This window comes from Chaetodon trifascialis, chromosome 17 (assembly GCF_039877785.1).
Source record: "Chaetodon trifascialis isolate fChaTrf1 chromosome 17, fChaTrf1.hap1, whole genome shotgun sequence".
Taxonomy (NCBI): domain Eukaryota; kingdom Metazoa; phylum Chordata; class Actinopteri; order Chaetodontiformes; family Chaetodontidae; genus Chaetodon; species Chaetodon trifascialis.
In genome coordinates this window covers 15,751,128-15,765,072 of record NC_092072.1, presented here as the reverse complement: position 1 = coordinate 15,765,072, position 13,945 = coordinate 15,751,128, and the positions used below count along the sequence as shown (strand labels likewise).

The 13,945-nt window shown below is 42.5% G+C and overlaps 1 protein-coding gene across 1 annotated transcript in view; it reads right to left on the bottom strand.

Annotated features, from left to right (window-relative positions):
- adgrb2 (adhesion G protein-coupled receptor B2) overlaps positions 1-13,945 on the bottom strand; it is a 213,207-nt gene that overhangs the window by 103,401 nt on the left and 95,861 nt on the right. Inside the window, exons 3-4 of the mRNA XM_070985427.1 lie at positions 6,386-6,469; positions 4,193-4,381 (exon numbers count right to left, since the gene is read on the bottom strand). Coding sequence (XP_070841528.1) covers positions 4,193-4,381; positions 6,386-6,469 — 273 coding nt within the window. The remainder of the gene's footprint in view (positions 1-4,192; positions 4,382-6,385; positions 6,470-13,945) is intronic.

The following is a 13,945-nucleotide window of genomic DNA, read 5'->3' as shown; positions in this document are numbered from 1 at the left end:
GATGCATGATGCATGCACTCAAGTGCTGAACTAAACATCCTTATGCATGGCCAGTAGCCAGTAAGAAAACAATAACTAAATGCTGGCTTCAAAAGAGCCCCCCCACTATAACTACCCTTACCAGTGTGATCAACTCTATCCGTCTGATGGAGAAAATGACTTTTAACCTCCGACTACAAAAAGAGAAGGGAGATATATTGTGGAACAAGTGGGACTGTTGTTACCAAATAGACAATGAGTGACTGCTGTGTCTCCTGGACACTTCTTGAACTTGATAATATGTACCTGTGACTGTTTTCCCTTTTTATTTTACCTATAGATTGTATTACGTATTGTCCCAGACCTCTTTTGTTTGTTCGTTTGTGTGTTGTCTTATGGTAAAAACAAAAAAATAAAAGTGTTAAAAAAAAAAACATCCTTATGCACTAACTCCTCTGCAGCTAGTGGAAAGGCCTTGTCCAGAAATGAGGCTCTATAGAGTTAGTGGTTAAAGCCCAATGACTACACACCATGCTGTGACACTGACATTTAGACAGTTGTGGCCCCACTTTTGCTTTAATTTATCTGTCCCTGGAGAAGTTTTGGATCCTGATTTTTCATTTAATAGTCTGGCCTCGAACACATCACTGTCGTTATTAAAATGGCTGTGTATGGAGGACATCCTGTGATGCCCTCTCTTAGGTATCACTGGGTTCAGGGAGGTTAGTCTAGAGACTACCCCACTGTCTGCCAACTGGAATAAAGGGGCAATTTCTTCTTCCCTGGCAGTGAAAGGACAATGCAGGCTTTTTTCCTTAGATAGGCCCACGATCAGTCCGCAATTGCTGCATAGTCAGGGAACCAGGACATCAGCGATCACTCCCTTTGTCATGTTCCAGTGCAGACAGCTGGTTGGGTAGATGGGCTGATATCATATCGTGCACAGACTTGATTCTCTTGATTAGACTGAGTAGCCAGCAATATTGATATTCCAAACAATTTTTCTTGTCACAGTGGAACAACAAAAAAGATCCACTCTGGCCTTTATCTAAAAAATGATCAAGCTAAGTGTGTCTACTTTGGCTTGGTCTATGTTGGTCAGAACACCAGTAATGAGCACTTTGCAAAGCCACAACCGAGATGCAATTCCTCAGGTGTCAGGCAGCATAACTCAGGTCTCTTAAATTACATCCATGTTTCCCTCACTCGCATTTTTTCCTTGTATCTTAGTCCCTCCACCAAGAATGCATGAGGAGACACAAGGAAACCATGCGAGGAGAGAAGAAACAGGGAAATGTGTTTTTGGAGAAATGAGACCTCCTTTCCTCCGAAGCGTCTCACGAAACGACGTCTGTTTCTGATGACGCGACAGCTGATCACAGCTGGATCAGCTGTCAGTAGGCTTTAAAAGATGTAGAGACATTTGATGAATTTGTGTCTGCACACATGCGCACTGTGCTAATAATAATAAAGGCACACAGATATCAGTCCCAGAGGAGCAGTGTCTTCTCTCTGGAGCCTGTTAGCTGTCTAACAAACACCTGCACATGACTAACACCCTTCATTATATACTGTGTCCTGCTCCGAGGCACAGGGACATTTCTGCTCACAGAATCCATTTGTATTATTTATTCATGGTTTGCATCTGCATTTATTGAGATTTAATAACCAAAAATATGATTATGGTGTCTGTTGTACACTAGAAATCATTTATTAGCTAAATGTTTCGTGGAAAATTGAAATTATGTAAGCATATCAAACCAAATGCTCATCAGCCTCACATGTGACTGAATGGAAATGATGATAAATGAGGAAAAAAAAAAAGGGTTTCTTTCTGACACTCCAACTCTCTCTGACTATAATTGTATATGCATATGTTCGTGTCCTTGGTTGTTCATACCTTAACCTTGGTGAATCAGGAAAGCAATAAAAACTTGGGAGTGACACATTTGAGTTTAATATGTTATCTTTCTTCACTCTGGTATGAAACTCTTGTGATGTTGTGATGTATCAGATCAGTCTGATCAGCTGTACCGTCCAATCAATGGTAGATATCTGATAAGGGTGCTTGTTAGCCGAAAGAAAGAATCGCTCATGGCTCCTCAGAGATCCCTCCTTGCTCCTCAGAGCAGAAATAAGAGCTTTGAGACAGCCTTGAAGACGGTGGACCAGAACAGTTCAAGTGTGGATTGAGGGGCAAGGAAATATTAAATAAAAGACATAAGACGTATACCCCGGGCGTCTGATGCAATCTTTGACAGGATCATACCAGGTTCACACCAGGATGAATAGCTGAGGCAAGATTTTCCACAGTTTCCACATTGTTGGCAAATAGATACCATGGCCAGCTCCATTCTGGTGAAGACCTTAATTCGGTCCGAGATTTGGGTATTTTCTGCTAGTACTGTAGCTACAGTTACTGCCTGAAGATGATAGCCTCAAGCAGAAATGAAGAGCAGGCTACAGAGGCCTCCACACCTCCAGATTTCTGACACTATCAGACTTGTAGTTTTCACCCCCAGCCAACTCTGCCTGAAGTGACATCACTGGGTTAATTTGTTAGACATGATGCAGCTCCCTCTGGAGGCACAAAAGGCTTTATACAACGTTTTTCAGTAGTGCTCTCCATGATGACCTGGAAACAGAGTTTGATGTGTACATTTGTTGGAGTCCCCCCAGCTTTTTTTTTGCCAGTTAGCTTAACCAGTGGACTATGGTTTTACCGAGCAGCTCTGGATTTTTGTCATCCCCTGATTGGGGACTAAGTATTAGTAGTGGATTAGGGGAGGGACAGAGGCCAGACAGGAGGGAGCCAATGCCATACAGGATTTCACTTCAATTGCAATCAGGGCAATCAAACCAGCACAGGACAAGCAGCACTTCACAATTTCATCTAGTAAAGACCTACACTGGCAATCAAACCAGAGCAGAACTCACATTCTTCTGGATGAGCAGTACACAATCTCCCTCACTTGATCTGGCTTGATTGTGTTGTATGTTGCTGACCAGTAATGGATGAGGTGGTCCTCATTTTGCTCCTGTGTTTTTGTAGCAAGTAAGCAGGACTGAATGCAATCACCCTGATTGGGAGAGCATGTATGCATCGCAAATTTGCATTTGATTGGTTAAATAGAGTTCGGAGTTGCCATTACATCTAAAATGAAAAACAAATTCCTCGGAAGCAAAAGCAAGAGCATCGCTGAATGTTTCGTATCCTTATCACTGTCACGCGAGGACACAATTAATTTACATTCAACAATTTCCATCTTCGCATATGTGGTTTAGATCTTTGTTTTGTAGATTAAATTAAATCCAGAAGTTTGTCTGCCATTCACGCTCTGTTAAATTCATTTATTTTTTATTACAGTATCTATGCAGGCGTAGGTAGACATTGATATTGATACAGACAAGATCGGGCAATGAGAAGAGTGAAAGAGCAGAGGAGAGCTAAAGATAGAGATGCCAGGAAGTATGAACTTCTGAGTTGTGGCAAGTCTAATAGACCTGCCGACATCGAGCTCAGGTGTCATGTCTGTCTCTCTGTGTCTTCCTCGCTCTGTCACTCTGAGCTGGCCAGTAGTGTGGATTGAAGTGACAAAATGACATTCTCATTCTATTTTCCTGCCACACCATGGTTAGATTTTGTTTTGGCTGAGCAGACTCCATGCAATGTGTATGATTGTGTCCGTGTGTGTGTGTGTGTGTGTGTGTGTGCGTGTGTGTGTGTGCGCATGCCGCCTACCTTCCTCAAAAATAGTTTCACACTGTCATTATTTTCTTCAGCTTTCTTAACACTTCGTAAAAAGACAAATAAATGCTGCAAGGCTGAGTGAGGTGCTAAGCAGAAAGCCTATGTTTTAAAGCTGCTTTTTGTCAAATTTTAAACGTAAAAACAAGACACAATTAAAAAGAGGCCTACAGTATATCCATGAACTGCAAGGCAAACAATGCATTTGGTCGTTATTTTGCAACGCTGCTAAACCTTGCTAATGCGTTTTCTTGGCCTTTTAATGCCTACTTGGGGTGACAAAGGCCGGGGGCATATCCCAGCATGCACTTTTGAGAGGCAAGCACCCTAGAGAGGTCGCCAGTCAATCACAGGTTTTGAAAAAAAATCCATCAAAGTCTCAGCATGTTCTGCACCCCTTGCACATAAAGAAAGAGAGTCATCACTTATGCTGTGAGGAAACAGTACCAGTACCACCAAACATACCTGAGCCTGTGATCCCAGGTTCACCTGGACAAGAAGCGGTGTTGTTGCACATGCGTGTTTCCCGCAGGGCACCGCTGCAAAGGGTCCCATAGGGAGAAGAAACACACGATCGTGTCCTCACTTGCCAGCCTTGCCCACATGTGAGAGAACACACACTCCACTGGGACCACTCCTCTGCCGCAGGGTCACCTGAAGAGGAACACAGAGGTGGAGGGAGAGAGGTTCAATCTCAATGGTTCCAGCTTCATGATGTTTCAAGAGATGGAACACAAAATAGTCAAGACGAAGGGCGTCGTTAGCTGTCACATGACCACAGCTTCCTGTCTCCACAGTTTAAAGCAAATAAAATCAACAGCAGGCAGGAACCATGTGCTTCTCATGCCTATTGTCTCATAATCATTTAAATACTGTTTTTAGTGTTGTTGCAATACATACTGTATATTGCTGTATCATAAGAGACATACAGTAAAAAGTCACAGGAGCTGTTTGTGGAGATGTATGACAATGAAAATGTTGGCTTCCCTTGCAATCCTTAGTTTCTCTTTGCTCTTTATTTACTGAAATAAAATAAAAATTCCCTTGGATGACTGTGACACCATTGCAATCTTAGTACAATGAAAAAACAACAACATCTTAATCTATACAATTGCCAAGAGAAAAGCCTGGGACTGTCTGACAGATGATGAAAGGGCTTCGTGTTACAGCAACCAAACAGACTTTCTTTTGTTACAGAACTGATTTTTTCCCCTGAATGAGAGACATGCAGACATTTGGTGGCACGGTGGGACAAGTGGTAACGTAGCCTCACACCTAGAAGGTCCCAGTTCGAATCCCGCTGTGGGTGCTGGTGGCGTGTCCTCCACCGTGCCTTCAGTGCCTGCTGCTCGAGGAAAAAAGGGCCTTTCCGTGTGGAGTTTGCATGTTCTCCCCGTGTTCACCCAGGGTATCCTCCATAAATATACCCCCTCTAAAAACATGCAAGAAGATCACCACCTGACCAATGGTGACGAAAGGAACTGTGTCCCCCCCACCACTCCTGGTCTGCCGTGGAGGAAGGAAGACCAGGATGGGCAAATGTGTAGAAATAATTTCACTAAGCATGGCGTGTGTGCAGTCTCTCCCTCCTGTAACATGTGTGCTGTGATTAATAAAGTAAATCTTAATCTTAATCTTAATCTTAATTAAGAGAGCTCAGAATCATCATCCGTTGGATATACTGTGAGAGACCTTTGCTATGGCAGATTTTCAGAGTGTATAATATCTAATATGTAATATCAATACCCAATACATGCTATTCCTGCATGTGTGATTTGCATATGTCACTAATTGATTTGATGAGAATAAACCTTGCACCTTGTTCAAGAAATGTGTTTTAAGGCGATGTTAATAGAAATGGATTCAAGGTAACACATATGATCTCACAGCTTCAAGCCAAAAAGGGATGATTTAGATTTTAATAAAAACCCACAGATTGGGTGTTTGTGGGTGATGTTGAGTTCTCCAGGCAGCTGCGGAGAGTGTCCCATTGTTCCCCCTCAGTTACGCCCTTGAAAGCGAAAACTACCGAGTTAAGTCATGCCGCTTGTCTCTCTCTCTCTCTAAATTGTTTATGAGCTCCGTGTCCTTTGATGGAGGCGTCATCACATGGCAAAGAAGGAAATCAAATTAATTGCATGTCCGTTAATCGCATTACATCTTCATTAACATGTCGTGAGTCAGGGCTTAAGCTCATCACACATGCCTGGAGGAATGGAAGAATGGGGAGAAGCGAGGAGGGGGAGAACAGAGGAGAAGGACAAGATAGAGCCAAGGGTTTCCCTCGCGGTAGGGACTCCCTCCTCCACACAGTGGTAGCTGTGAATATGTAAATGTCTGTGTGTATGTGTGTGTCGTGTGTGTGTGTGCAAGCTCAAATTAGTATATGACCTGTTCTAATGTGGGCAAAGCAGCCAACATGTAATGTCATGTATGTATGAGGCATGAGTCCTCATACATACATGACATTCATAATATGTTTAATGTATCACGTCATGAATAATTCATTCCTTCACTTAAAATCCTATTAATGATACATTTTAAATTCACACACACTCATAAGTTCACATTTTCACTTATTCACACATGTGAACAGTCAACTTTTGTTCCAGGCTGTGAATACATATATGCTCCCACATACACACTCACATTACTCACCTGTTTGTGCCTGAAACACACCTGGCTGGTCAGCTGATCGTGGTCTCTGGGTCTTCACCTTCAGGTCGTCATCATCATATGGGTCTGGAAGAGGCAAAGATATGTATGAAAACCAATGGAAGGCAATAATGCGCAAAGATTCAGCAAATACTGGCAAAAGGATGCCCAGTTTGTTTACTATATGTAACACAGCATACAGATAACTGGTTTTAAAGCTATAGTAAATTAGTGCCCATCAGCACCCACTGCTATTTTGTAAATTCCAAGAAGTCAAAAAAGGTAAGTTTTCTAGTACATCCAAAACACGACTCTGGCAAAATAAAATGCAAACGCCTACAGTTGCTTGGCTTGCTCCCTGATGCAGAATATTTAAAGAACACGCTGATACATTTCAGCACACATCGTGCGGAAACACATAACGCAATGTGAAGACGACAATATAATCTCAAAAAATCAGGAGGAAGTCAGTTCTAACTGGCTTATTGGCTTAGAGGGAAAACATGAAATGTCAATAAAAATATACATAAGATGCAATGTGACAGTATTCATGAATCAGCAGAGCAAACTAAGTGAGTTAAAAAATAAATAAATAAAAAAAGCCTGGAAATACATATCAGAGAGCTGATTTGAATTGGAACACCTCATATAAAGCGCATTTGTGGAAACAGGGATTGCCTGGAGAGAAAGTATGGAGAAAGTAAAATCATGCAACATACCTAAGTCGGTTATGTCTCAATTGGTACAAACATTTGGAGGCATGAGCACAGACTGTTCTGATCTGTACAAATGGATTTGTAGGCTTAGTTTCAGCAACACAAGACTTAATCAACTCCCTCGGCAGGGGAAACAATCTTTGATTTAGCTGCTGTTTTTCACTTGGGTACTTCTCGCCCATGGGATTTTTTTTGCAGCGGTTGCATTTACGCAAAGGAGTGGAGACATATAGAGAATCTATGGTGCATTATCCACACGGGAAGTGTGTGTGTACTCGATTATGGAATGCAGCAGTGATTGCCAATGAAATTTATTTGTATCAGCCTCAATCAAGCAGTTGACTGAAGGAAGAATGCAAGCGGAGCACACCCTCCCCTGCCTCCCAGTGAACACACACATAGGCACAAAGCACAAATGCCTGTGAAGTGTGTTGTGGCTCTGTCATGATTTCTCAAATCCCACCGCCACCGCCACCAGCCCTCTAATATGGCCTTTTACAGACTCTTTGTCAGGAAAAAAAGAGTTGCTTTCTTTATCTTCTAGCTCTTGCTCCTCACTGTCTAACCCTCCCTCCCTTTCCCTTGTTTTCTGTGTTCCTCTCAGCAGGACCACTTGCGCTTAAAGACCAAAATACAATATTTTAACCACAGGAACAATGTAATAATTTTGTTTGTGTGCTGTTTAGATGATATCTGCAGCTGGCTACAGCCCTGGGTGAAAGAGAAAACTACTGTGTTCATGTGTGTGGGTTCATAGTTTCACAGCACTCTCAAAGTATTTTCAAAGTCAATAAACAGATTTCTTTTTTGCCTCATTGCCTAAAAATGTTGCATCAAATGTGACAATCAAACTGGTTTTCATTAGCCGTACTATGGTCAGCACGCAATCCAAACGCCCACTTGCTTAGCTGCAGGTTTTACAGTAATATTTTACATGAAAAACGTGAAACCTTGTGTCAGGATATAGTATTCCTAACACTACTCATCGCCCTAACCAATCAATATTCATCAGCTCAGAACACAGCTAAAATCATGCAAACAAAAGTTGTGTTTAACTAAAAGTGAACTTCTCACCTGCCGACTACTTTTCTTCTTCAGCTCCTGAATTCTTTCCCTTGAATTGACCGAATACATCCCTTCCCTGAACAGCAATTGCCTAATCATAGCTTAGCAGCAGTAACTAGGCAGAGGTAACTTTTCCACAACCCAAAATACAAGCTGAAAATGATGGCATGCTCAGCTAAATAGCTTACTAGCTACAGTCGTAACCTTGCATCATTTGCAGGTTAGGTTGAAAAAAAAGGGTTGGGGGACTGGAACATATGCTACGTTAGAAGATGATATAGTTAAAGTAAAGATAACAGCTCTGTCTTGGTCTTTTACTTAGCTGACTTCAGTAGCCTCAGACAAACTCGATAGCATTAGGTTTGATAAACTTATCAGAATCAGAATCAGCTTTATTTTCCAATGTTTGTGTGCACAGAAGGAATCTGACTCACCGTACTAAATATACATGCATTGGGAAAAAGGATATAGAGCTCAACAAGGACAAAAAGACAAAAATGTAAAAGTGAAACATACGGTTTGAAAATCTGAACAATTGAGTTATTACATCTCTGTGCTGCTTGTCCAACTGTGTTTTTCTGTACCATGCACACAACATGCAACAGGCTTACATTCGAATAAACGTCATTTTAATGTGTAATACAGTGCTACCCTGCAGTTCAATAATGATGCTGCTGCTTTACTTTCAAGTCTTCAACATGGCTCACCAACTTCTCTTCAGTATATCAATATTTTAACATTACCATGCATACAGCCACCATGTGCATGTATACATAAGACCCCTTTCCAGACGTTATCTTTTAAAACGAATCAGCTTGAAACAATAAAAGGTCAGCTGGAGACAACTCGTGCGGTTTAGCATTTACAAATAGCTACAGCTGACTAATCAACTCAGCTGACAAAAATCAAGGTTGTGGGCTCCAAAGAGAAAGTCTGCTTTTGTCTCTTTCTGTGTGAAATAGAGAGAAAAGACCTGCTGCTTCAAAAATCACGACTTATTTCCAGAGGTAAATTTGCCATTGTTACCTTTGTAAAGTGCATAAAATACTCTGCCAGAGTAACAACTCCAAGTTCATCTCAACCTTTTCAAATTACTCCTGCATCATGTCTGCTAACAGGTGGCACCAAGCTAGCAATGCAGCCCATGATCCTCGCAAAACATATGCTGTGAATGTTACCACTCCATTGAACCACTGAAGTGAGCTTGGTAGGATTCATAAGTGACACGATTAATCGAATGAAACAAGATGCCACCGACTAACAGTCTCTTTGAAACTTTTCAGACAATGTATTGGTTTATTTTGAGAGCAACAGAGGAAGTGCCGGTCCCAATCTGGGAGTCTCCAAATCATTTTCTGGCAGAGTCAGGCACAAATAAAGCCGTGTGTGGGTGTATGTTCTACGTGTCTGTGCTTCTGAGACAGGGAGGTCAGTGAAGCAGGACAGAGGAGTAATGTCTCACATAAAATGACCAGTGAGGGCTACTTTTCTCTATCTCTTTATTTCTTTCGTGCCCGCTCTCTCTCTCTGCCTCTGTTTGTTTCTCTCTCCGTTAGGTCTACGGCGCAGAAGAGGATTTAGATGGACACCGGTGCTGAGTCCAGCACAATCGAAAGGAAAGATCAATATGGATAAACCCCTTGAGAGTACTGACCTTTACAAACCCCCACTATATTGTTTAATGTTCTGGACTGCACTTTAATGGATACATCATCACACACTTCATCAAACCCTCTTGCCCTTTCTAATCCCTACATTTTTTACACTCATTTCAGCTGTTTCTTCATCTCCAGGGGAGTCTACTCTCCATCTCTAGCTGGCAGCGTCGCTTCCAATCGCGAGCAGGGTCGATAAACCTATGATTGGCCAGGCGCAGAGGTGGAGATGTGATGTTTGGCTTGTAGTAGCACTGATGTTTTGGTGTCATCTGACAGAAGTGTCAATGAAGTAAAAACGGGTTTGAAAATCTTCCCTAGACAGATGAAGAGGTTACCTGTGTTATGACTGCAGTGTAGTCCGTTAGAAATAGAAGATGACAGGTCATCATCAATGTATCATCAGAAAGCGAGAAGCGAATTCCGTGAATCTGCGTTTATACAGTTGATGGGGAAAGCAGACTGTTCATCCCTGTTGACCCATTCCAGTTCTTACTTCCTCTCCAGGTGCAAAGGCTGAACTTTCATACAATACTTATGGGTGTGCAATAACTAGCTACCCCCTGACTTCCACACTGACAGCTATAAAAACTTACCAAGGCAATTTGGGGACATTACACCGGACTGGGAGACATGTCAAAAGTTACACTGTGGGTATTACTGTGTTTGCTGACGCTTGTTCAGTTGGAGAGGGGAGGATAAAGGATAAAGTGCAGCTACTGCGATTTCCAGTGTGTCAGTAAACATGCTGTTAGCTTCATTGTCACTTCAGCTACTTATGGCAACAGTTTATGTGAGACAGCGTACCTGTGATGGGCAGAGAGATGGAGAATGAGCTTTGCTTTTTGCTAATAAACTGTCAGTGAAACCCATCATAGTGCACATGAAGTGATAATCAGTGACATTTCATTTACATATATGACTTTTATCCTGTTCCCTGTTGCCAAATGACATTAAACAAGTGCGACCTGCTGACACAAGTTCATCAAATGAAGCAGTGCTTGTCCCACTGTTCAACTGTTGATTTTTGGAAATAGTCATGCAGAACGATGTAACAATTTCACTGAAGGTTTAGGTTTGCTCGTTATTTCAATAAGCACTTGTTGATAACACTTTGTTTGCCTAGTCAGAACCCTACCGCTAAGAATAAAGCAATGGTGCTCAACCAGTCTCTCCGCCTTTTGCTTGAGGCTATTTTCTCTCTTTCTTCTCAACAAACAGTTGATAAAGTAGCATGTAGAAGGACAAAGTCCCATTCACATCCTGCTGAGCGCCATCACTCAGCAGGCAGAGGCTTTTGTCGGCTTCCTCAACTCGAGGCAATGAGCAGTGGGATACCCTCAATGAACACACACAAGCACGGAGACATGAGCGCAGGATACTGAGCATCGAAACGCGCACATTAGCAGCGATGCTAAAGCTCAAATATACTTTGATGTGGCGTACACACACATGCACTGAGATGCATACACACACACTTTCACAATAGGAAGTAAATATGGCTGATAAATAAACGTCATGCAGTAAAGCGGTTTTGAGCCTGGACAAAGCAGCAGGCTGGGGAAGGGGATTGGGGCAGAGCCAGTTAGAGCCACAGGCTCCTTTGTCAGACTGAGCCGGGATTTAAGCCTGCTGGGAAGACTGCATGTGTGTGTGTGTGTGTGTGTGTGTGTGTGTGGCAGGGGAGCACATATGGTAATATGCTAAAACAGCTGTCTTAAGTAAATGGCACGTACAAAAAACAGTGGCACGGAAATGTTCGCTGTTGACTACTGTCAGCTTTTTCAGTGCAGCGCATAGTATATGATTGAGTGCACACTCTCCTAAACACGCACACTCACAAGCGCACACACACATGCACTCACAAACACACACAGAGCTATTTCTCAGCCGTATATCAAATCTGAGCTTATAGCTCTCTGGTGATGTCCATTTACTCCAGGGTCCATCTGGGAGAGCCCAAACTGATAGAAGCGCACTATAATGGACTTTTTATAAGCTACTGGACAGACAGGCCCTCTCCATCTCTCTCCCTCTCTCACACACACTCTTCTCTCACCTCTGTCTCTCTCAGCAGCAGCAGATATGAAGGGAGAAGCTGAATCAGGTTGGTGCAGGACAGCGTCTGTCTGACTGTGGGGGCCTCAAGGTCATTTTTGCGCCTTCAAAATGGATTCAGAATCTAGTTTTCTCAGCCCCACAGCCTGACTGGTGTTTGTGTATCACACCTACACACATACATACTCCCGTATATACACACACATGAACACAAGCCTTGGTATGCTTCCAAACTGCCAAATTGGCTTTGTTTCATTTCACTTTCATTCTCAATCTCAAATTGCCCTTTTTTTCCCTCATTTTTCTTTCTCTTATTAGATATTTTCAAATCTTCCAACTCCCACAACGTACAGTCATTTGGTCTATCATTCTGCCCTCCACCCCCACACCCTCTGTCTTCTACCTCAGCCTTTCTTTCACTCAGTTCCATAACAAGATGGGAATTTAGATGGATTTACAGACCGGCAGACTCCAAGAAAAGCTACGGAGCCACAGTCACAGAGCAATCGATGCAGGGATGGCCAGAACGATTCATTCAAAGCACAGTAAGGCAAAATTACTACACTGCATTGGCCTGATCAATTACAGACAATTACAGCCATGGTTTAGCATGTTTGTGTAGGAACCAGCCTTTACAACAGGCCAGTGTAGCAGTGTCTACAATCATGGCTAGAAGCATGTTAAATGGATCGATGTGAGATAAGCTTGAGCCTCTGGTGAACTTGTTGCAAAGCCAGTGTTGGTTCACTTTGGATCTCGGCGTCAGCCTGACACACATGCTTCAAAGATAACACGGTTTCCTGGCTGAAAAGCTTGTGTCCAGATTTAGACAACTTACTCTGTGTCAGTCCAGCAGGGAACTGTCTTCAACATTGACTAATAACATCATTTAAACTCCAGCAGATAAGAAACCGGCACCAGTGGCAGATACCATTAAAGAGGACGTGGCTTTGTGAGGCTGTACTTTGCTGCAGCGGTGCTTTTGGTTAAATGCTAATATCAGCATGCTAACACAGTCACAATGACAATGTGAACATGGTGATGTTTGACAGGCATAATGTTGACCATGCCCATCATCTTAGTTTAGCTGGTTAGCATGCCAACATTTGGTGATTAGCACTAAACTGAAGAACAGCTGATGGGAATCCCAATAGCTTTTCAGGTATTTGGTATTAAACCAAAGTATTGGACAAATCATTTTAATCTACTGACCTGATGATGGCGATGGAAAGGTAAGGGATCACTAAAATCATCACAATCGATCCTGAGGGGAAGAAGGCCAAATTTCACAGTGATCTATGCAATAGTTAGCAAATCATTTCACTCAAAACAATATATGTGAAGATCTAAGCCGTGGAGAAACCTCACTTTTGACTAAAAACCAAGTATGTCAACCTGGTGGTGCTGCTCAAGGAAAAGCAAGCTGAACTTGGTTGGATTCATGTTTGTAAAATGTTGCATGGCAATCTGCAACACCTGTTGAGAAATGGCAGACTGACCGCCACAACCATTCAACACTGCCATCTCTTTGCTGCCATCAAGGCTAACAACCAGCTAATTGTACTACAGCTTAGGGATAGTGGTTTTCATCATTTGTATGTACAAAATATCAGTTTTTGAGGGAGTAAAAACAACAGTGATGTTTTTCAAGATGGATTTATTTTTTCTTGCTTTTTTCTTGAAAGGTGCATTAAGCTCTCGGTTGGAAGAATTTTGGCACCCATGGAGAAGCCTTGATCTTTTACACAAATTTAAGACAAAATAGCCAAATCATGAACTCTCCTGCGACCGTCACGTCATCTCACCCCTTCTGCTTTCATGTTTTTCCTGCTTCTCCCTCTGATATTCCCCCAAGAAATATCACCTACAACCAAAGTTTTAAGCATTTTACCGCAAGGCTTTTCACACGACACACAGTGGTGTGTATGTACATAACGCAGCCACACGAAAAGATCGATTACTGCTCACATTTGCCTCTGCAGTGGCCATAGTTGCCATAGCAACACCGTCATGCTGACGCTGGGAAGGAACGGAAGGGATGTGGGTGGGCGGTCTTGCAGGGGGATGGA